Source organism: Pelodiscus sinensis, chromosome 4, assembly GCF_049634645.1.
Source record: "Pelodiscus sinensis isolate JC-2024 chromosome 4, ASM4963464v1, whole genome shotgun sequence".
NCBI lineage: Eukaryota > Metazoa > Chordata > Testudines > Trionychidae > Pelodiscus > Pelodiscus sinensis.
Window position 1 is genome coordinate 90,706,565 of NC_134714.1, and position 25,552 is coordinate 90,732,116.

At 40.7% G+C, this 25,552-nt stretch overlaps 1 protein-coding gene across 1 annotated transcript in view; it reads left to right on the top strand.

Annotated features, from left to right (window-relative positions):
- Positions 1-25,552, top strand: part of SLC6A5 (solute carrier family 6 member 5) — a 58,710-nt gene that overhangs the window by 28,266 nt on the left and 4,892 nt on the right. Inside the window, exons 10-14 of the mRNA XM_006111489.4 lie at positions 1,882-2,006; positions 9,678-9,790; positions 10,089-10,220; positions 11,279-11,378; positions 23,738-23,838. Of these exons, the coding sequence (XP_006111551.2) occupies positions 1,882-2,006; positions 9,678-9,790; positions 10,089-10,220; positions 11,279-11,378; positions 23,738-23,838 (571 nt within the window). The remainder of the gene's footprint in view (positions 1-1,881; positions 2,007-9,677; positions 9,791-10,088; positions 10,221-11,278; positions 11,379-23,737; positions 23,839-25,552) is intronic.

The following is a 25,552-nucleotide window of genomic DNA, read 5'->3' on the forward strand; positions in this document are numbered from 1 at the left end:
GGGCAAGGACCATATCCTTAATGTCTGTGAAGCTCTAAGCACATTTTTTGCACTACTTACATGGTAAAGATATTTCTGCATAACTCAAGTCCTTGGATCAAGACTTTCAACAAAAGTTGAAAATTACTCTTGTAAATGCATAATTAGGCACCTAACTATGTGGTCTGGTTTTTCAAAAGAGGAGAGGGCTCAACATGAGTCCTCAGTTTTGGTGTTGTTTTTTAAAAAAAATCTTGGTCCGATGGCTTGTCAGTACTTGTCTGGATTAATCTAATCTTGGAAGAACAGTGTTCCAAAACATAAGGGAAACATGCAGGTGAGAGAGCACAATATGTCCTCTTCCTGTTTTAGTGGTTTAGTGTATTAATTAGCTCTTGGCTTAATGAATTTGGAAAATGTTTGCCGAAGTTCAGAATTAAAAGTTTGAAAACTTATATATATATACTCGGAAAAAGATCTTTCATTAGTGGTAAAACATATAGTATTAATGCTGAAAAAAATTTGAGAGGCTTAATTGGTTTAATTTTACATTTCACACAGCTTGGATGGTAAAATAAGGCAGGCAAGTATTTCTCTTTATATAGTCATGTTATTTTCCAAAGGGTTCATTCTAATATTGCAAAGGCAAGTTTAATTATTATTTAAAATATTTTCAGTTACATTTCTTTTTTAAACTTCTTGAAACCATTTATAACTGCACCAGTCTTGCTTTAATCCACTTTGTAATACATACTCTACATTTTGGGGCTAAAACTCTTTGGTCGTTTCCCTTTAAGCACTTCCTACTTTCTCTCTACTTTTGAGGCTTGTCAAAGCCAAAGCCCTTCCTTTGGAACACAATTAGCACACAGTGATCTCATTCCAAACGGAACATTATCTACCTTCAGCAGAACTGAAGAATGATATTTTGTATTATCTTGTTTAATGGCTGCTCCAGTAGGGACTCCAAGATGCTGCCATCTCAGTGTGGTTCTTGACAGCTTTCTCTCTGGGACCAAATGAATAAATGGCAGTGAGAGTGTAGCTAATTCATGCCAACTTGGAAAAACTTTTTTCCAGGGCTTGAATTTGATGTCACTTTTTTATTCATGGAGTTCAAAGTGGGAGTCTAACACATGCCTGTAATAATGGCAGAATAGACATCTTATAAAAGGATGTGAGAGCTCTGAACAGGGAGAATTATAGGTTCCTTCTTTATAAAGGCACATATTCTGAAAGAATAAAGCTTACTACACAGGCACACACATTTCCTGAGGCTACTCTTTACAACACTGAAAAGATAATTAACACCATATCCGAAAGTTCCTGAAAAAAAACCCAAAAACCCCCTTGATATGGAGACTTGGAGAACTGATACGAAAAGTTTCACATAGAGATGCCTGGTTTAAATTCAGCAAAGACAGAGTGACTGAAAGTAGTCATGTCTAATGGCTGATTAGAGACCACTACAAAATTCATTGGACAAGCAACCACCTCACAAACAATAAAATCCTGCCATCACAATTCATCAGCGCTTTTGTCAGGCAGTTTCATCAGAGGAGCCAAAGACTAAAGGGGACCGGATACCCCGCGTAGGACTTGAGAAGCTTTCTCCAAAACACTGGGGGGGGGGGGGGGGGAAGGAAAGGTTGATTGGTGAGAGGAGGGAATCTTGTACTGTTGCTTCTTGCCACTACTACTAATACAAAGACTTCTGTCTCCAGGTCAGCCTGACTTCTTTCACTAGCACTACAATATCTTGGAAAAAAGAGTGGTTGCATGGTTGGGTGGGAAGTACCTTTATCAATATATTTATTGCTTGTGCATGTTTGTAATTTGAAGTACATAGTGTATACAAAAGTCTCTTACACATTAAAGGCTCATGTCTTTTTTTCTCTTCAGGGACACGTTGATAGTTACATGCACCAATAGTGCCACAAGTATATTTGCAGGCTTTGTCATCTTTTCAGTTATTGGCTTCATGGCAAATGAACTCAAAGTAGATATTGAAGATGTGGCAGACCAAGGTACAGTATTTTTTCCTTACTTAGACTGACTTCCAAAATGAGTATGAATGTGTTCGCTGATGTGTCTTTAACTTGCTTATGATTGCTTCACTGCAAACATGCCATGAGTTGAAATGGGCATACTAAGTCACTAAACAGAGCAGTAATATGGGTGCTGTGCTACAGTACAGTACTACTTCTGACCACTGGGGGAGTCGAGTTGCCATACCAGGACCTCTGGATGTGCAATTGTCTTTTAGGGCCCCTGAAGGACTAATTCTGCTTAGCCTACAGAGGCAGGGTAAGGAGTCCCCTCTTTATACGCAAAGCAGCTACAGCCTCACTGCTTCTGCTCCCCGGCCCCAGGCCCAGCACGTAAAGTAGCCTGAAGAAAGTAAGGGAGGAATAAGGATGTTTAGCATCATTCAGACATCTGCCTTCCCCTCCAGCTGTTCCGTCCATCTGCCTCCTCCCATCAGTTCAGCATCCTTCCCCTGCAATTTCACCTCTGCTTTTCTACAGCTGCTGAGGTTTGTCACTACCATCCTCAATGTTGGGCTAGGTGGGGAGGGGAAGCTGCAATAAGATCCTGTCTCCCTCTTCCCTGGCAGGATGTTGCAGAGGAAGTGGGCCTAGTGCATCATCCCTTTGCTCACAGGAAGGGGAGAGGCGCTCCTGGGCCTTTTTGTCTCCCTACTTGGGATGTGAATGGGTAACTGGTTAATTGGTTACCCAGTAAGAACCATCCTTGTTGAGTGGTACTTACTGGGGACTGGTTAACCCATACCCCATAAGTGTTGGGAGTGGGCTGCCCTGTGTACATGGGTGGGGGACTGGGAGTAGCGGCTGGCCATCTTGCACCATGTAGGGTGTATGCATGTGTGGAGTGGGGGTGGGAGCACAAGCCAGCTGCCCAACACATGGGGGTACAGGTGGGTGAGAGCAGGATCACTCCTTTTATTTTTTCCACCTATGACTTTTGGTGTGGACTCCTGAGGGGAAGAGAGCTCTGCCTGCTTCCTGCAGCAGCTCTGATAGACTGCTTACAACTCAAGAGGCAGAAGAGTTGGGAAAGAGAACTTTTTCTAAACTAAGGGTGACTGTGGAATCTGGGGAGGTTCTGACATATGGGACCAGGAAGAAGGTTTCTGATCAGAGGTGTCTAATGGAGTGGGGTGGTCATGAATGGGTAGGGATTGCCAGAACTGTGTGTGTAGTGTGTATAAGTGACAGGTGAACTGGTGCTTTGTGTGTGATTGTATGGGCTGGGGAGATAGAAGGGTAAGAACTTTATTGGCTATGATAAAGAAAAGAAGCTGAAAGGATATTATAACTGTACCACATAGAGATAAATGAAATTCCCCTTTGACTTACTGTCCCTGTGGCTACTTCACATCAGGCTGTGCCATGTGCCTGTGCATTCCTGATCAGAGATTTGTCTGTGGGTTTGCACTTTCACTGGATATATCCTCGTGATCCAGAAAAAGGATACATAGAGAGGAGGGAGGGGTGGACCTGCTCCAGTGTCTTCTCATAGACTCATAGACTTTAAGGTCAGAAGGGACCATTATGATCATCTAGTCTGACCCCTTGCACAGTGCAGGCCACAGAATCTCACCCACCCCTCCCAGAATAATCCTCTCACCTATATCTCAGATATTGAAGCCTTCAAATACTTTGAAGACCCCAAGATGCAGAGAATCCTCTAGCTGTGATCTGTACCCCATGCTACAGAGGAAGGCGAAAAACCTCAAGGGCCTCTGCCAATCTACCCTGGAGGAAAATTCCTTCCCGACCCCAAATATGGCGATCAGCTAAACCCTGAGCATGTGGGCAAGACTCATCAGCCAGACACCCAGAAAGTTCTCTATAGTAACTCCTATCATCCCTCCATTGTCCTATTCCCACTGATAATGAATGGACAATTAGTTACCAAGATCATGTTATCTCATCAAACCATCCCCTTCATAAACCCATCTAGTTTAATCTTGAAACCAGATAGATCTTTTGCCCCCACTACTTCCCTTGGAAGGCCGTTACAGAACCTCACTCCTCTAATGGTTAGAAACCTTAATCTAACCTCAAGTCTAAACTTCCTACTAGCCAGCTTATATCCATTTGTTCTTGTGTCCACACTGGTATTAAGCTTAAGTAATTCCTCTCCCTCCCTGGTATTTATCCCTCTAATATATTTAAAAAGTGCAATCATGTCCCCTCTCAGCCTTCTTTTGGTTAAGGTAAACAAGCCAAGCTCCTTGAGTCTCCTTTCATAAGACAGGTTTTCCATTCCTCGGATCATCCTAGTGGCCCTTCTTTGTACCTGTTCCAGTTTGACTTTGTCCTTCTTAAACATGGGAGACCAGAACTGCACACAGTATTCCAAATGGGGTCTCACCAATGCCTTATATAATGGTACTAACACCTCCTTATCCCTACTGGAAATACCTCGCCTAATATATCCCAAGATCGTATTAGCCTTTTTCACGGCCATGTCACAATGGCGGCTCATAGTCATTTTATAATCAACCAGGACTCCGAGGTCCTTCTCCTCCTCCGTTACTTCCAACTGATGTGTCCCCAGCTTATAACTAAAATTCTTGTTATTAATCCCTAAATGCGTAACCTTACACTTCTCACTATTAAATTTCATCCTATTGCTATCACTCCAATTTACAAGATCATCCAGATCTTCCTGTATGATATCCCGATCCTTTTCTGAATTGGCAATAGCTCCCAACTTTGTGTCATCCGCAAATTTTATTAGGACACTTCCACTTTTGGTGCCAAGATCAGCAATAAAAAGATTAAATAAAATTGGCCCCAAAACTGATCCCTGAGGAACTCCACTAGTAACCTTCCTCCAACCCGACAGTTCACCTTTCAGTTGCCTGTGGCTTGAGAGAGTGTGTTACAGACAGTATCTGCTTGCTGGCCTTGCAGCTCTCGCTTTTCCTTATTCTTTTGTATAGGCTATTTATTTTTTTCCTTATTTAGGATGGGACTCCCTCCACCATTTTATTTTTTGCTTAGGTAGTTTCATCTTGGCACTTGTTATCTGTCTCTCTCTAGCTCCTCCGAGCCTGCCAAGTGCTGCTTTCTCTAAGGTGCTTCCTTGGGAACCAGGGTGCTTCTGTGGTCAGACTCCATCTGTTGAGTAGCTCCTTACATACAGGGCTGCCCCAGCAAGCTGTCCTCTGATTAGCTTCTTAAAAGCCTTTTTCTGATTGGCTAGGGCTCTGTGCAAGCCCCCTGTTGCCTGTGTTAGCCCCTTCTAGCCAGAGTGGGGGCAACTGCCCCACTACAGCAGCCATCACTAATCTTTCTGTGTGTACATGTGGGAATACTAAAAGTGTGTCGCATTAAGTCAATATAACTTTCAGCACACGTACAACCCTTTCCAAGCACAGGGGGAAAATGAAGAACAGCCTCAGTTAGTTGTAAGAGGAGGAGGGAGAACGGCACAGAATACAAAGAGGCTCCTAACATAAGGAAGACTGAAGAGTTCAAAAAGTGAATGTTACATGCTCATGGCTCCTGAGCATGAAGATGTGTCTCTGGCTGCATTAATGTGTATACATTGTTATTTTTCTGACAGCTTTATTGTGTGGATAAATCTAGTGGTTCAAAGCTCAGAACATGGTCTAAGGTAACTGATGAGCATCTTGACTCAAAGGCTGCATTAGTGAGTTGATAATGGGACGCAGAAATCAAGCCCTCTGGTAATGTTTGCAGTTATGGAGTGTTTTCTGGAGTAGGTGTTAATGAGAGTTAATTTCCATTCAGTGCCCTGAATCATTTACTAGAGTTGTAGGAGTTGAATGGCATATAGGTAATGTAGGTTAGTAACATTCAACAAGTCTATCATACTTATGGGGAATATTGCCAGTGATGTGCATGGAAGCATTTCCTGTTCCAGTCACCAGTCTTTCACTGAAGCATAAGTTTTCCCAAAGCAGGTGATATTTTTGTATTATCAATGCTGCTACAGTTATAAAAATGGCAATGGAAGGAACAAGGTGATGAAAGAAAGACACTCTCTTTGGTTCATTCTGAATATTGCTGTTCCACAGACTAGAAGTGGCAGCACATAGTTATGGAAGCATAATCAGCTGGACTCTAAAGTTTCTCCTGGGACATAAGAGGTGCAGTTAAAGTGTAGTAAACATACAGAGAATTATTTTTAGATGCTGGGCTTGTTTGAATCTTGAAAAACTAGTTTGTCTGACCCAGAGTTCTGTCATGCAGAATCTGTTTAAGTTCTAGGCTGGAATAATCAGTCATGGAATGGATTGCTAACTACACTACAGAAATAATAAGTTGAGTGAGTGAGAGGAGAATTTTACAGCACATTAGATGGTTAGCTCTGCCTCTTCTCCCTAGGCAAAATAGGTGACATGCTGTTTGGGAATTAATTTTAAATTAATTCAGCCTTCAATGATTCATCTTTTATGTCTGTCAGTTAATGAACCAGACAATCTTTAATGCAGTCCACATGTCATAACTGGAGTCATTGTTTGTTAATCTTGCATTATTAACAATTCTGGAGTCAAATGGCACACAGGTAGTCTTTTATTTCATAGACAGATGCCCTACTAGATGAGCCAGTGATGGTTTTCCCCAGCCAAGCAAGTAGAATCTGTGCTAAGCTTCTTTCAACTATAAGTCATTTTGCCTGTCTTCCTGTGACAGGACAGTAATAGCAGTTTTATCATAGGCAGTCTTACATGCTTGCTGTACTGTATATCTGCTTCTGACAGTCCTCATATAATAGCTTGAAAGCAACTTTTTTGTTCCTAGTAAAGAAACATTGGAAACAACAGGCTTTGTCATGGGTTATGCTCGTGTGAGTGATGATCTGAAGGAGTGCTCCTCAGAGTCTGAAAAAGCAGTGAACTACAAATCAACCAAGCAACAGAGCCTATTAAAAGAACCCATTTTTATGCTTGAAGGTCACAGATGACAAGTATCTCCAAGAAGAATGGTTGTAAACACATGTACAGAAATGTAGCTCCAATCCAAGTGTTTAGAAACAGGGAACTTCATTTCCATCTGCTTTACTAAGCAACGTAGATGCACACTTTAGTCTGTATGGCCCTTAAAGTAGAAAAAAGAAACCACTTTGGTAAAGAATTATCCCTTTAAACAAATTGGGGTAGATTCTTCTTTTGTAATCCATGCAATGTATAAAATTAAATTTCTAATTGTGTACCTCTCAGTTACAGAGTTGAGCATCTAAGCAGTTGCCGATTATTAGTTTTAGAGCAGTTTAGATGGTTCAATAATACAGAGTAAAAAAGAGGCAGCATCCAGAGCAAAGCAACAGTGAAACTTATCTGATGTGAACTGAAACAGAGCCTTTTAGTGGAAGTGAAGTGTTTTAAAAATGCAGGATGGCCCAATATAAAACCAAGGCATGATATTTTAGCTCACCAAGGAAAATGTATTTGGTGCTCTGTCTTCCATTCAGCTGTCAGGGAAATAAAAGACCTGATCCACAAAGTAGCTTTAAAAATGAAATACTGTATGCTGCTCTAAATGTTTCCTACAGCTGCTGATTTTGAGGTGAAATAATTCGCACATTATGTTTTATACGTCAAGAAACTGCTGAGTTGGTGCCAACAGAAATCTTGACACAACTACTTATTGTATGGAATTTAAGAGTTGCTGTAAGAATCAGCCATTTGTAATACACAATTTTAATGGTTTAATGATATGTATTGATGAGCACATCTGCTGGCACTTTCTCTCTTAACTATTTATCTATGAAAAGACAGAGCACTTGTGTAATAGAACCCTTACTCCCGAAGGCAATGGTAGGCAACCTATTGCCCACAAGCTACATGCTGCTCATCAGGGTAAGCTGCTGGTGGGCTGCAAGATAGGTTATTTAGCTTGCATCCGCAGGTGTGGCTGCTCGCAGTGGCCATTGGCAATGGTTTGCCATTCCTGGCCAATGGGTGCTGCAGATGCAAGCTTGGTCCGTTGTCTGCCAGTAGCTTACCCCGATGAACCATTTGTGGCTTGTGGGTTTTCAGGCTCCCCACCACTGCCTTAAAGGAATCTGCTGGCTAGCTAGCTTATGCTGAAATGGATTGCACAAAGATATCTGGTTAACTGAAGCATGAACACTTAGCAGATGGCTTTTCTCAGATTAGTAGCCAAAGAATTCAGGGGCATGTGTTCATTGTCTATTTCCATCTTGTATCAGTCATGTATTCAGGCACTTTCTCGTGTTCACTTCTCTGAGCGAACATTCATATGCTATCTCACCTGTTGTCATGTGATGATTCCATGTTTCTTCTCTTTCTCACTCTTATTTTCTTCCTAAAACTCCACATGTAAGAAAGGTTAGTTTTTTTCTAGGATTAATGATTCCATTAATCAGTCTTTGAATTTTAAATGCTATTTTGATGCCAGCAAATGATACTGCAGCCATCAGAAATAACTTCAAGTTGCTCTATTAAATTTACACTGGAACAAATGAAGCATTTGCCAAACTGGAATATGGTATCATACATAGAGAAGGAACCGACAGCATGAAGGATCTGGAATTACAGATGTTAGAGATAGAAAATGCCAGTTAGCTCATGTACCCCATCCGCATGCCAACAGCATGTCTGCGAGTGCAGCACTTCCCAAATTGTTGTCTGCAGAGTGCTTGTGTGGTCGTCAAAGAAGTGGCTAGTCACCAGGTCTTTGTTCTCCTTTTTTTTTCCTCAGTTGAACCAACAGATGACCAGGCAAAATGTGAGAAGAAATTGACTAAAAGACAATATCTGTTACTGTGGCCCATGGTTTAAGCAGTCTTCCCCTGTTTTGAGATTGTTGTTGAGTTAGAAAGAAGCACTCTTCCCATTGATTTACAGTGAAACCTTTGTTATCTGGCACTCTGCTAACCAGAAAACTTTGTTAACCGTCATTGCCCCCAGCCACAATACTGTCACATCTTCAGGCGCACAGGCCTAGCTTGGTTTACCATGATTAGCTTAACAATTTTTTATTTAAGAAGTACTAATCATCTTTAACTCAGAATAGAAATGTGAGACCAATTGCTTCACACTGCAAACTACCAATATTAAAAACTTGAGTTTTACTGTTATTGTCCATTGGTTTTTCCTGGGTTGATGGGCCGCTCAGATAACCGGAATTTTTAGATAACTGGAACGCCCTAATCCCCGAGCATGCCGGATAACACAGGTTTTACGGTATATGGAATTAACAGATGGATGCTTATTAATGCTGCTCCAAGGTCCAGACTTCTAGCTCTCCAGGATGATGGTGGCAAATTGATTTCCAGATTATGAAAGAACGTTGCAACTGAATTTGTCTTGTTGGTCTGTTTGTCTTATTTGAAACTAACTTTGTCTGAAGTGCAGTAATTTCTAGGTTAAACATTCTACAACTTGAAAATTATTATATGTAACGTATGCTGAAATACAATATCTAAGAAAAAGGACATGAAAACAATAGAATAGTAGCTACTCGGGGCCAAATTCAGTCAAACTTACCTTGCAATAGGTGGGACTTTACTCCATAGACGAAGGGAGGTATTAATTGTAAACTAGGACAAAGCAGCATTGTGTTGTTTCTTGAAACTTAGATCTTTGTATCTCCCTGATGATTTCCTTCCTAAAACATCTTTATATGGCTCAAGATACCACAACCATTTCCTTTTTTTTTTTTCATTTCTAGGTCCTGGCATTGCCTTTGTGGTTTATCCTGAAGCCTTAACCAGGCTTCCTCTCTCTCCATTCTGGGCTATAATATTCTTTTTGATGCTTCTGACTCTTGGATTGGACACAATGGTAAATAGTGTTTTTAACCTTTCCTCTTGCTCCATCACTTTTCTGTCTTCAGGTACATGTTATATACCACTTGCTATATGGCTGGTTCCTAAACTTCTTTGAGAAGAGAGAAATGAAATGAGGACAATACTTAATTTATAGGGAAGTTTCGAAGTTTCATAGGTAACGTTTTAAATGACAGGTGCTGAGTACAATCGTGTGTACACAATGAATGTGTCATGTAGTCTGTTTCTTGATCACATAATATTTTGCATAAAACTAACAATAACCCACACTTTCTTTTCTCTTGTGATCCCAGTTTGCCACTATTGAGACAATAGTGACCTCGGTTTCAGATGAGTTTCCCAAGTACTTGCGTACCCACAAACCACTGTTCACTCTTGTTTGCTGTGTTTCCTTTTTCATCATGGGATTTCCTATGATCACTCAGGTAAAATATTGTCTTTTGAGTTCCCGTGTGACTTGACCTTCGGGATATCCATTATTCTGTGGGAGAAAAGAATGTCCTAGTTTTTCAATGAAGCCCAGCTCTTCTGATTTGAACAGCCAGAGATACTGGATTTTAAGAACTATTAATTTCATTTTAAGATTATTTTCAGAGATTATGGCTCCCTCTATACCCTGTAAACTGAGACTCGTGGGTATTAAGGCCATGTCTGCACTGGGAGCACTTTACCAGTATAGGAATACTAGTATACTATGCCAGCAAAGTGCTCCTAATGTGGACACAGCTACATCTACAAAGCACAGGTTTCTACTGGTATAGAAAAAGCACCCCCCCCCCCCAAAATACCAAGCTTTACTGGTAAAATTCTAGGGACTTGTGCTGGTGCAGCTATGTTAGTCGGGGCTAACAAATCTTTTTAAAATGACATAGCTATGCTGGCAGAAATGTGTAGTGTAGACATAGCCTAAAGCACTTTTCTGTATAGGTTGAGGGATACAAAAATAGTCCCGATCAAAATTTGAACTGAAATCTAAGCTTTTGTAGTGTATAGTGCATATACGTAGTATCTGCTGGGCTGCTGTAGTAGCCCATGCCATAGATATACTGTATGTCCATAATATATGTACATAAAAAATGTACATTAAAATGACTTTGCTACTGGTGTAAGGTGCTAAAGCAATGGAAACAGGACCAATAAAGAATGTCCTGTTCATGAGTGAGAAAGTATGTGACATTACTTGTCTTATCTATTGAGACCCCCAAGGAAGGGGCTGCCAGTTGTGGTGATATTTTGCAATATGGATCCATGTCAACTGGGAACTGACCACACACCCCCTCATTTCACATAAGCTGCTGAAAAGCTGCTAACTCCTGGCATTACTGATCTGGGGATGGATTCAAACCAGCAAATTAGAGGTGAAAAATCTCTGTATTCCATTGGTCCCCACTTTATGCTATGCAGAGGGTGGGAATAGTAAATTGTAAAGACAGATAATTATGGGACACACGTGCTATGTGTAACCACCTTTTTTTAATTTTAGGGTGGACTATACATGTTACAGCTTGTGGACACTTACGCAGCTTCTTACTCTCTTGTCATCATTGCCATCTTTGAGCTTGTTGGCATTTCATATATATATGGTAAGAAATTGGTATTGTTATTGGAGATCTCTCTAGTGAAAGGGGTGTTTACAGTACACGATGAAATACGAAATAAAAGAAGTGGCAGCACATGAAACTTTAGCTTTGAATCTCCTCAGCAGTGCAGTGCCATGTTAGAAATTAAAAAAATAAAAGAGGTTGAGGAATATGATTTTAAATTAGAGTATTTCAGTAATGCTTCTTTACCAGAGCAAGCCTCTAAAATTATATGTATTCTGGTGATTGTCATTTCTGTGACCCCAACAGTGCACTGGTCATTTCCAGAAGTGTTTAATGATGATTATCATCATTATGGCTATTGGATGAATACCGAGAAATTGTTTAAAGTTGCTAAACATTAAACGATGGGTAAGATCCCCAACAGGTGTAAATCCGTGTAGTACTCTCAATGTTCATGAAACTACATCAGTTTGTGTTGGCTGAGGATCTTGGCCCTAAAAATGGTTTAGGAGTGGCACTGTCAGAGAATCATTCTTGGAAAGAGGAACGGCACAGGACAAGGAAATGTGAATCTCTCCCTTCTCAAAAGACAATCCCGGTTTTCATTCTTTAATGTTCTCCTGGATACACTAGGTGGCGTTTCTTCTTTAGAAAATTAGGTTGTGTTAGAACCCGACCTTGAGGAGTCATAGAATCATAGACTACTAGGACTGGAAAGGACCTGAGAGGTCATCGAGTCCAGGCACCTGCCCTCATGGCAGGACCTTATACTGTGTAGACCATCCCTGATAGACATTTATCTAACCTACTCTTAAATATCTTCAGAGATGGAGATTCCACAACCTTCCAGGGCAATTTATTCCAGTGTTTAACCACCCTGACAGTTAGGAACTTTTTCCTAATGTCCAACCTAAACCTCCCTTGCTGCAGTTTAAGCCCATTGCTTCTTGTTCTCTCCTCAGAGACCAGGAAGAACAATTTTTCTCCCTCCTCCTTGTGACACCCTTTTAGATACTTGAAAATGGCTATCATATCCCCTCTCAATCTTATTTTTTTCCAAACTAAACAAGCCCAGTTCTTTCAGTCTTCCTACATAGGTCATGTTCTCTAGCCCTTTAATCATTCTTGTTGCTCTTCTCTGTACCTTCTCCAATTTCTCTACATCTTTCTTGAAATGTGGTGCTCAGAATTGGACACAATACTCCAACTGAGGCCTAATCAGTGCAGAGTAGAGCGGAAGAATGACTTCTCGTGTCTTGCTCACAACACTCCTATTAATGCATCTTAGAGTCATTATGAGAAGCGCAACTCTGCAGTCAGTGAACACAGAAGAGATGCAATGTACTGGTTAATAACAGACAATCCTCTCATTTTCTAGTAAAGAGAAGCCCTGGGGCACCTACAATGTTTCATTGTTTGGCCCTACTACTGCAGTATGGTGTGCATAGGCATTTAGGTCCATCTGTAAATCAGTTGCTCAGGGTTGATCTCATTTCAAATCAGATTGACCTTGTGGTTAGTGTAGAATCCCCATTTGTTGCTGAGGGAAGAAGGATGTGAAAATAAGGAAAGATTGGAGCAGAAATGGTACAACTGAGGGTATCGAGTCACTTTTACCTATTATCTCCTACAAGAGTGTGGTAGTTACACTGGCAGTGTAATTGAGGTATGGGCATGTCAGGGATTAATGTTAACAGTCTGTGGCTCTGATTATATCATTCTCGTTACTTCATTAAAAAGTATAGAACTGAATTCTCTTGGTTCACAGACCCAGGTTGTGTGAGTTTGTGTAGAGGTAAGTTAGGGCAGAAGTTAGGCCAATAAATGGGAAATGTTACCCAGCTACACAATGGGAAATGTTAAATGAGAGCTTCAGGCTGCTTGGATATTGTTTGATCAAAATGCTCTTTGCTTCCCTGACCACAACATTTATGTATTCTAATGGAAGATGACTCAGAACCACAATATTCAACATACTTGGGTAGAACAAAAATATTAAATAATATGGAAGCTTCAGGGGGTAGCTGAGTTAGTCTGTTACAGAAAAAAAACAACAAATGGTCTGGTAGCACTTTATAGACTAACAAAACGTGTAGATGGTACCCTGAGCTTTCGTGGGCACAGCCCACTTCTTCAGATGACCGGAGTTAATCATCTGGGCAAAGGTTCCTGAAGTGAAATCTAAAAGGGGGGAGGAAAGGTAGGTGATAGCAGAGGTGATAGAGAGCGTCCGGCTCCTGGCTCCTAAATAAACTGTCTCAGTTTGCATGTGGGAAGATAAAAGTAATTCTTGTTTGTTTCTTTGGGGTGCTATGAGACTCAGCTAACATTTGTAAAGCACATGCAGTTCCTCTGAGACAACACCAATGCACTACATGTGCAAACTATTGTACATCTCTATGTGTTACATTGAAAGAGTGCACCCTGCACCCTTTTTCAAATATGTTACAACACATCAACTCTTCCTTCTTCACTGCTCTTAATTATCTCTCAATTTTGAAAGTGGCCAAATACTTAAGAGCTAAGTTTTGCCCTAATTAGCAGTCTCCACTGAAGTCAGCTCCTGTTGGAGGCATTAGAAACCACCAATGCATCTATTTAATGTTCAAGGGAAGAGTTGAGTCCTAAATAACTCAGAATCAAAACAGAAGCAAGCATTATAAAGAGATGTTTGTAATGTGCCAATTTGACATTGGAGGCAGAGGAGGTGAGCAGCTTTTGCCTTTATTTTCTCCAACAGCATGCTAGGGAAATAGTGAAATGTGGGAGGATGGCTGACCCTGCTGGAAATAGGTGCAAAACCAGCACAAAACACAGTGCCAGATGTTGTTTATGAAGAGCAGTGATTGCATATTGCCCTGTGCCAACAAAAAACATTACAATGACAGGGCTCTTTCTTTACATTCCCCTGTTTGACTTATTGAAGATGAATTGAATTCCCACATGATTTCTCTTGAGAAGCTCAACAGCGAGGCCTGTTTATAAGATTTGAATTGCCACTTTGTGGTAAATTTTATTTGAATGGAAACATAAAAGGAATCCAACAGAAAGAAAGAATAAATTCTAGTAAAGCAGCAGACTTGGGGGCTATCAAAGGGTTGTGTGGGCAAAGCACAGAACTGAAAGTTAGGACCAGGGTTGTATTACTGGCTCTACTACAGACTTCCTGGCAACTTCTAGCTGCTTTTTCTGAACAGTGTCCACCGCTATTAACATTAGTATTACTGCCACGGTTGTCAGAGGCATTGCTCGCCATTCAGGGCTCTAAGCAGGAATATACTAAAAACAGTGGATAAGGGGATCCCTTGAGCTGCTCAGGGCCCTGAGCAATTGCTTAGTCTGCTTATGCTTAGCACTGACCCTGGCACTTGTAGCAACAGAGAGGGGGCACTAGTGTAGGCTGGGTTACAGGTTATTGATGGTGGTCTTAGCTCCATGGTATGTACACTTGATCATAGCAGATCTGCAATAACACCCACCAGGTGCTGACACCTTGTCAACACTAGGGCTCCTCATGGTTTCTATGCCAATGCTAGCAAAAGGGGGTGGGAGGAAAAGGCCCATGTTTCTCTAAGGCTCCACTATGACCATGGGCAAGTCACTTAGGTTCACATTTTCAATAGACATCTTTGATTTGGGGGTGTTTCAATTTTCAGCTTCAAGCTCCTAAAATGTTAAACACCTCAATACCTGGCTGAGAGCAGCAACCACAGCACCCATTAGGCTAATAAAAATGTGGGGGGTTGCACAGATTTTAAGTGCTCAGCATTTTCTTCACTTGCTTTCCATGGCTCCAATCTTGCATTTGGCTCCACAAAGGGGCTTCTGTGGGCTTTCATGGACCCATAAGAGGTGCTATGCAGGCAAACCTGTCTGTGGGAATTGATTGCCAGATCAAGGCCCACGTGGATGTCTGCAGAAAGTGATGGGCCAACAGATGTGGGGTACTGTGAGAAAGTGCAAGGAATGAACAGGTGAGCCTGCATTCTAAACACTTTAGATACTAATTAACTCCCCTGAGGAAGCTGACTGGGGTGATTAAATAATCAGGCTGATGGGCTGGGTGGGATAAATATTCAATTAGCCCATCAGCATAAGTCTGGGAAAGAGTCAAATCAAAGGAGGGAAATGCCAGTGGAGAGAAGAAAAAGGGGAACAGGGCTACCTGAGTTCAGTCACACGCAGACCTCAGGTCCTGAGAGGGCCAAATCACTGTAGATGTTGTAAATAGATTTCTATGCTGAGATTGTGGTGGTATTAGTGGAGAGAAGTTGAAAGAAAAGATCAAGTGAACATTTAATAGAGTTGGTGCAGTTTTTGCAGGGAAGAAGACGGGAGTGGAGCCCTACCCTGTTACACATGAGGACTTAACTGGGATTATGATGTCCCCATTGGTAGTGACAGAGGCCCTGATGGGGGAAACTGATACGAGGAGTTAATGTTCTAGCAAGGGAGCAGACTCTGGTTGGTTGGTAGAGCAAAAAAGAGATGCAGAGGACTATGTATTTGAAATTCTACAAGTGAACAATAGTCCTGCCTTGCATGTCAGGTTGAGCAGCAGAAGAGTCCACAAGAGGTCATAAAGAAACAGGTACAGGGGTAGCAGAACTGATACTGGTTTTAGTGAGTCCTGTGGCAGGGAACAGCAGTTGGACAAAGGAAGAACCTGTATAAGATGGGCCCAGCAGAATACATCAATGTATTTTTACTAACTTTTGAGAGCGTATCCAGGGGGAATAAGAGACTTTGGACTCTGTGTGGTACCCTGTTTGTCTGGGGAAGCCTATATGGTCCTGTTCACAAATTTGGGGGGACTAGATGGCCTACAGGTGTGTGACCCAAGACATTCATGCAAAATTTATCAGACTGGGAAAGATATCAGCTAAGGCTGCACACTTGAAATGTGCGAGGAAAAAAGGCATGAGATTGTGACAATTTCTCCAGAGCCTCCATGACAGCACAGACATTTGGGTTCAGAGTTACCAGCCAGCAACCCCAGAAGGAGGAAGCTGATGGAAGGGCTTAAGGATGCAGGCTTTCCCAAGAAAGAATTCCAGATATTTTAGGGACTGAATTCAGAAAGAATGGGGGCAATGTGGCCAAACCCAGGAGGGCAGAAAGAGAAAAGGAGGACACGAGGGGAATTCTTCTGGATACCTGGGGAATGGTTTACTACCGGTGTGGGTGGCTGGAAGTGGGGCTGCCTGGTTATGGAATGTGAGCTCTCAAGATTTTGTGGATAGTCTAAAACTACTGGAGATGAGCAGAAAAAGAAGACACCTACCTTCCCTGGAAAATGGGGGAGAGATATCAGACAGGGCTGATGGACTCTGTCTAAGGATTCACAATCATTTGGAGGGATTTGATAAAGCCCCATTGGAAGTTGCCATGTGGGATTCTGAAATGAGAATGTATCTATCTATGGTGAAAAGTGACCAATAGGCAGAGTCACCCTACAGGATAATAGAAAGTGAAAGAGGGTAGGCTGGTAAATGGGTCGCCTCTTTCAGTCACTGTAGAGACAGAATGGAGTTCCTTTCCTTGTAAGAGTAAAATGAGGATCCTGAGACCCCTCCCATTGGGGGCTACAGGCATCAGAATCCCTAATGGAGAAGAAAAAGAGAGACAGCAACAGGCTCTGTCCCAAACAAAACTAAACAAACAAAAAAGAGAGGGAGAGAAGGAAAAGAAAGTGAAGTAACAGACTGCCTCTGGTGTGAGGGCCTATGAGCAGAAACAGTAAGGGGGAGAGCCTCACTCATCAAGTGTGACTTTTGTGGCAAATAGACAGCCATGCTGAGGGCAATATGAGCAGGAGTCCAGCACCTCCTTCAAAGAAGAGAGGGTATGGGGAAGCAAAACCTGGCTGGTATGCAAGAGGGAGGAGGTATGTAATAGAGTGCAGGGAGTGGACCCATAAGCTTGCACTTAGATCACTTACATGCTAATTAGTTCCCTTGTGGAAACCGATTGGTGTGCTTATCTAAGTAGGCTGGCGGGCTGAATATGCAATTAGCCCATCAGCACAAGTCTGGTAAAGAGGCACAGGAAAAAAAGTAGCAGTGAGAAGAACGAAGAGGGGAAACAGGGCTAGCTGAACCCAATCACACAAACAGGCCTCATGGAAGGGAGGAGGGACAAAAGCACTGTGGATACTATAAACAGACTCTTCCACAAGGACGATAGTATTATTGATGGGCTGTGTCTAGACTGGCCACATTTTCCAGAAAAGCAGCCGCTTTTCCGGAAAAACTTGCCAGCTGTCTACACTGGCCGCTTGAATTTCCGCAAGAGCACTGACGATCTCATGTAAGATTGTCAGTGCTTTTGCAGAAATACTATGCTGCTCCCATTCGGGCAAAAGTCTTTTTCCAAAAAACTTTTGCGCAAAAGGGCCAGTGTAGACAGCAGAGATTTATTTTCCGCAAAAAAGCCCCGATCGTGAAAATGGCGATCGGGGCTTTTTTACGGAAAAGCGCGTCTAGATTGGCCACGGACGCTTTTCCACAAAAAGTGCTTTTGCACGTTAAAAGCATTTCCGGAAAATCATGCCAGTGTAGACGTAGCCATGGAGGGAAGGTGAATGAAAGTCACTGAATACATACCTAGAGAAGTTGGTGCAGTTTATGTGGGGAAGGAGACAGGTGCAGAACCAAACCTTGTTCCAGGTACCAAGGAGACTTGGCTCAATCTGGCAACAGGACTCCAACTGCTAAATCAAAAGCAGTTAGAAGGGTCTTTTGGCTCATGATTTTGAAGCATTTCTACTAATATCTAGCACAGATAAGCACTTATGCAAAGGAGACCTAGGTTTTATATAGAATCTTAGTCTAGAATTAGAAATGGAAAAGATCTATCTCATACCATATTGATGTTATAGTAATTATTATTGTAATAATAAATGACACTGACTTCAAATACAGCAAATACTAACTCCAGAAATTAACGCAAAAAGGGGTGGGGGTGGCTATTGTATATTTTCTTGGAGTTATTTATGCAGGGTATTACCATGACACTAATTTAACCATATATTCCTTTATTAAATCCAAAGGCTGAATAATATTTTTACAATTTCTCTAAACACATCTTAAAAAGCCTACATAACCAATCTATTACTACCAAACAGTAATAAAACATTTGTAATCATTTGATCAAGATTCGTATAAACAGGTGATCCCCAGATGTGCATATATCCAGCCTGGTCAGGGAGCTATTAGCAAGGAATCCTTTGCAAAATTTTACTTGTTTATGTATTTTTAACAAATAAGTACTGTTATTGCCATTTTTGGACCTTAACTAACACCAGATTGAAGGATTTTTTTAATGTAGCCAATTGCATACTGTACCTGGTACTCAATTAACCATGTTCTATTTTTCTTTCTTTAGCTCAAACCTTACATAAGATCACACTGGTATTTTGAAGGGTCTCTACAAGTTTAACACAACATGATCTTACTCTTTTTTGTCCTATGTTTTGGACTAATTGCTCATGCTAATATCCCAACTTCATTTAAAAGCTTGGATCGCTAATATTTATATTTCTTCACATTTACTCCCTCAGCTAGTCTCCTTGACTTCAGTAAGGCTGGTTTTATACAGACTCCTCACAGGAGTAGGGTGCAGTGTCTATGATTTGCCCTGGCAGAGGTGGGAACTACATTGCCATTTGTGTATTTATTCAAACAGCACTTTAAATTGGCATGATGTATTTTTGAACTCCTCCAATTGCTTATTTTACACTCCAGTGACACCTTTCTCCAGGTACTTGTACTTTTCATACCAAGCAGGTTGGCATTGCACCAAGCAGGAGCTTTCAATGACGAAATAAATCTGTCTTCAGCTCTTGTTACATGTTCTGCTTGCTGAACTCATCGAGATTTTTAAATTAGAAAAAGAAAGCCATGCTTGGTTATTTCCTTGCAATCACTTATTTTTCATTAGTACTTATGCTACATAATCCAATCAAAGCCTTGCATTTCACATGCCGCACACATGCATTCATTCTCTACTTGTTTAGATTATGGAAGCATGATTGGTAAAGAGCAGTTTAGGGCTTCATTTGCTAATTGAATCATCTGCATAATCCCCATCAGTGTATTTTGGAACATGCAGCCAAAAACAAAGATGACAGAGTTGGGTGAAACACTGCAGAAAACTATGTTCTTGAAGATTCAAATAAATTCTTTTGATGCTCTTTGTTTCTTGAGGAGAGCATGGCAAAGTGTATTGGAAATGTTCATAGACACAACTGCTTCAGGATATTTGTAGAAAGTACATTTAGATTTGTAATTTTGAATATTTCTATCTGCATCTAGAAATGTGTAATTGTGAATGCACTTCTATCTGCATCTAGATACTTACATGGTCCTCATCGTAGTCTTGGAGCATCCAATGCCCATTAATGGATTTTATCCTTACAATACTCCTGCATGTAAGAATATAAATAACCACATTTTAGGGATGGAGAACTGAGGCATGGGGTAGTTTGTAACTCGCCCAAGGCCACACAAGAAGAGTGTGGTTGAGCTAGGAACTAATCCCTTGTCTCCCGAGTCCCAGACCAGTGCCCAATTCCTTAGAATATCCTTCCTCTTTTTATGGGAAACTTGATACTAATATAGATGATCAGCAAATCAAAGAAGAGAAATGCACTATGGGACCCGTGTTCAGTGTACTGTGCTTGATTTCTGAATTGCTAGTAGCAAATACTTTAAGCAATATTTGCAGCAATGTCTTTGAGTCTGAAGTAAGATTTATGGAAGGACTTCAAATACATTTGTTGAGGCTGGGGTCACAGACTGTTTTGAATAGAGAAAGGAGCTAAAATAGATGTCTGAATTGCTCGCTGCAAATGGCTCACTCTGCTCTACTAGACTGGCATCTAGATATTAATATAAAACAATGAGGGCCAAATACACTGTTACATAAGTACAATTTCCACTTAAGTCCTCCATTCAGTAAGACATATAAGCAAATGAATAGTGTCAAGGACTATTATGAAAGCAAGATTATATACCTACTTCATGATTCTGCAGTATTATAAGAGAAACACTGGACATATCATACTGAAATGGTGAACTAAAATTGTTCCTAATAACTAAAAACCACGTGTTTTAAAGTGAAATGAAAAACAGATTATCTGGAACTATGGAAAAGAGAGAGCTCATTTTTCTTGCTTTCATTGTCTGATTTCCCTTAGACTAACTTTCTGTGCTTTCATCCTTTTGTAAATGTGTGTGCTTCCTCAAAATATAGTTTTTCTTTAATATACCCGTCTTTTAGCGAATATACCCCGCACCCGAATATACCCCACGGTTTTTGCTTTTTGAGTTAAAAAAAATCTTGTATACCCTGCACATGAGTATACAAGGCTGTGCCAGGGGTATATTTATGGTGCAGGGGGAGGAGGAAATTAGCTAGCCACTCACCACCCGGTTCCTGCATAGCCTCCAGGCGGGGGAGTGCTCACCGCCCAGTTCCTGCACAGCCGGATGAGCGCTCCCCCTGCCCCTTCCTACGGCTGTGGAGGAACCGGGCGGTGAGCTGGTGTGTAAAAAAAATTGTGTATACCTCACACCCGAGTATACCCTGCGGGGGGACGGGGGATGCGGGGTTTGTAAAAATGAACATAACCCGTGGGTTATATTTGCTAAATTACGGGTAGTTTTCCTCTTCTGCTTCATTCCTCCACCTTCTACATTACCACAAGTGGGATTTTATCTTTTTGTTTTTAATGCTTCTTAATGTCCTAAAAGAAGTGACACAAGGCACCTACATTACTATTATTCATAAGAGAGAACCAGATGTACCAGATGTTCTGACATAAAAAAACAACAACAAAAAAACACTGGACAGGCATTCTGCAGCATGAGGGCATGACATAAGCCCTGGTCTCATCTTGTATAATCTCCCTAAGACACCATACTCACTGTTCTGCTCCCTTTGTCTGTGCCAAGCAGTGATTATGCTCATCTGCATTGTTTTGTGAGGAACTTCCCAATGACCCTCACCTCTGTTTCTCTGGAGATGGGTGAGAGAGGGAGGGATCACGTGAGGATTACCTGTTGTGATCCCTCTCTTTGGGGCATCTGGTATTGGCCACTGTGGGCAGACAGGATACTGGGCTGGATGGACCGTTAGTCTGACCCAGTATGGACGTTCTTATGTCATCTGAACTGATACCTTTTTTTTTACAGGAGGAATCATAAGGTACCTTATAGCAAACTATTATTTAGGTGCTGTGGAAATAAAAGACCTGGAATATCCCTTTGCACATGCCTCTAAGGGCAGGACACCTTGAGTCAATTACGGTTGATGTCAGTAGAAACATTTCCCATTGACTTCAAAGGAAATTGAATCATGCCATTAAAGCACCATATACCCTTGTGGGCACCATATAAGTATTCATTTACCACATCCACATGGCTGGTTATATAAGGGCAACAGAAGAGACCAGTCAGCAGTGTTGCTTTTTCTTGTAATCTTACTCCTTTCTTTTCCCTCTACCATTTTAGACTTTATCCCCCTCTGTCGTGCAAATTGTATTAGCTGCTGTAGAAGGACAAATAAGGAGGAATGTTAAGTTTATATAATGTAAATGGGAAAGGCCCTTTATTCTTTTCTTCAAGTGAAATAAGTCAAAATGTGAAATATGCATAATAGCAGATAACTCAGCCTTGGGCTCAACATTTCTCACTTCCTGTCACTCTCAGAGAAAGACAAAAAGTGGCACATTTAATTCTGTTTTGCACTGGGGTGGCTTTTTGTTCTTTCTAGATGAATAATTAATAGATGTGGCAGTGTTTTAATGAGATGTGGGGTTCCATTAGAAAACATCTGTTACCGAGCACAGGCAATCTACTTAGTGCTAAACAGGTGTGCTGAATGGTAGTGACAAGTCATTGAACACCGGATTCTCAGCTAGCATAAAACTGGGGTAGCACCACTGAGGAAAAGCCTGGAAAAGGGAGTTGTGCCAGTTTATCCTTGCTGAGGATCTAGCCCAATGCAAATTAGACAGAAGGCACTTTACTGTGCATAGAGAACTGGTGTAACAAATGAGGAGAACAGACTGCTTTAGGATGCAGATTGTCATTGACTTCAAATCAATGGAGCAATGACAGTTTACACTAGCCAAGGATATGCCCTATGGTTTTAATGTAGTCAGTCTGATTCCAATCTCACTTTCCACAGTGTAAATCAATGCTAATTACATCAGACACAATATATTAACACCAGCATTCGAATATAGATTTATGGAGATTTGGTCAAACTTGACTGGCTGGTATCCATCCCTGGGTTCTGAAACCCAGTTGCTTATTGAAAGAAATTATCATTTGCCTCCAAAAGCTAACAGAATCTTTGTTTGGGCTATCTAGCCAGTTCTGTGGACTGTTAGGTATATCATGGGTATCTAGCACATCTTAATTCTGAAACTTGACCTCTGGAGAAGAAAGAACAGAACCATAAGGTTTCTAGTCTAAATAAATCTAATTACAATGTAGTGGGTTAATACCAAATGAACACATTATTCAAACAATTGGAGGGTCTGTTTTGATATTTCTAGAGTTTTGAGGTAAAGGCACAATCCACTGTCATCTTTTAACCATCTTTCAAAAATTCCAACTCAGATACAATTAAAAAATGCAAAACTGGCAAAAAGTTGAAGCTGAAATCAGAGGAAAGCATCAGTCATGCATTCACTCAATCATGCCCACAGAGGAACGGTTCCTGTTTTCAGAAAGATGTTTATAGAATTCTCTCTTATGTTTTGGTGATCAGTAACCCAACTTTGAACAGTGTTTGGGTGAAAGATCAGATTTGAATATGTTCAGAGCAAAAATCTTTGCCTCCAAAAATCACAGTTTTAGATTTCACTCTTTATATACAGGCCTGTCTGCCACACAACTACAAAATGAGAGCTGAATCAGGACCCTGGTATACTGTGTATTTGAGATAAAGGTGTATATTAAATGTATTGGGGTTTTTTTACAGTTGTTCGGTGGTGGCAGATTCAATTACCAAAGGTTTTCCTCAAGAGGAGAAAAAAGGACAAATAAATATAGAAATTTCAGACCTCATCATAGATCTGCAGCTAGCCAACAAAATGGATTTTGTGTCATTACATTAACAATGATTGTTTGAAACATACTGTATATTTAATTTATATGTACAACTTCAATTTGTTGTAATTTTTAGGGAATAAATAACTTATTAGAGTTGTCTTCTACACAATAGTTTCCCATTACATTGCATGGTTAGAACATCTAGTGAAATGTTTCAACTTACAGGTCAGAGAGTTTGTTACCATAATTAGACACAGGGGAGATCACTATAGTTGTTTTGAAGATTGCAGCCAGTCTCCCATCTCTAACTGTATTTGCATTTATTACTTACAGGCTTGCAAAGATTTTGTGAAGATATAGAGATGATGATTGGATTCCAGCCAAATAAATTCTGGAGAGTCTGCTGGGCATTTGTGACCCCGACTATTTTAACTGTAAGGCAAAGAATTTTCTGAATGTCTCCTTTTTTTCCTCAGATTTTTTGTTTTATAAACAAAACTATTATTTCCCAAAGACAATAATTATAGCTCAGAATATATACTTATAACCATGTGCGTAAATATTGGGGAAAAATAAACCATGGGGTTTAACTGTTAATTCGAACTAAGGGGTTTATCTCGGAATCGCGCTTCTCTGCCGTGTGTAGATGCGGGCAGTTATTCCAGGCTAGTCAGTTTCCAAAATGGCGACCGCCCGGGAACATGCTAATGAAGCGCGGGATATTTAAATCCCACGCTTCATTTGCAATTTCGGTCGCCCTCATTAGCCTTCCTAGTTTGAACTAGGGGGCTATTGTAGACGTACCCAGATAGATATGTATAATATATGCACACATACAAACATGCCTATATATACACACATGATGCTACAGTGTCCTCACATGCAAAACACAAATTGACTTCTTTCTAGAGGAATTCTGGGTGTGTTAGGACTCAAGAGCTGATCCTGTAAGTCCAGATTCAGCAAAACATGTAAGCACATGCACAATATCCTTGGAAATAGATATGGAACATGTAAAAGTGAAGCACATGCTTACATTCTTTATATATTCCAATTTTTAAAACACCTTCATAGGCATCCATCCAATGCTATGCTGAATAGGGATGGATTTAATCATGTGCTTAAAGTTGAGCACTTAATTACGTGAATTACTGAACAGGGGCCTCAGTGTGTGATCCAGTTCTACTGTGATGGTAGTGGGTATACACACAGCTCTCTCCAGGAGGCATAACTATTTGTTACATAGTGTTAGGAGTGGTTTTCCTTAGCACTACCAATAAAAATGCTCTGTTCTACTTGAAGCTATGTCATTGTGCCAAATAAATTCAGTTCTAGTGAACAGTTTGCTCTTCAGTATGCTGCTTTTGAATTGCACAAACACCATAAAGAACAGCACACACATTTTTCTTTTGAGGACTGAAGCAAAAGAAGGTTAGTTACTTAAAAAACAGTGAATAGTCCTGTAGCCCCTTAGAGATTTATTAAAAGCAATGCTTCACAGTGCCAGTAAGTGGCACTGTATGCTAGTACTTTGGTTGTGATATCAGTGATGCCAAACTTAAGGTGATATTTTGGGGGGCAAAATCCACATATTTTTTCTGCTGATGTCAAGGTCAATGTGGAAATTGGATTATCTTGTTCATTTTTAAATACAAATATGTAAAATATATTTATTTTTATAACCAAAAGGTGCATGATATTTTTACTAATTTGCTTTTATTCATTTACTATAATTTTAGATTTGCATTTGATTCAAAATTACACAAAGCATCTGTGTAATTTAGAAACTCAGCAAAACAATGTGTTATGTTTGCTAGAGTCAAAATAGAGGATCTCATGGAAGATTAGGGTTAGAAGAGTCCTCTTGAGATCTCAAAGCAGAACCAATCTCAACTAAATGTGGGATCTGAATCCCTGGCACACCTAATTTCTGGCCATAGTGTTGTATTTTCTTTACCTCTGCTAAGCATTGGCACTGGAATGAGAGGACCTGTATGTGATTCTAAAATGTCTGGCTTACTGCCGAGCTAAAATAAGACTTAAGAACTGACAGTAGTCAAGGACTAGGACCAAAAATTAAATCTTGGTCTCTCCTTTGGCCTCTTACCACACATTGGAAGCAGGTTTTAACTGAGTTACAAGAATGGC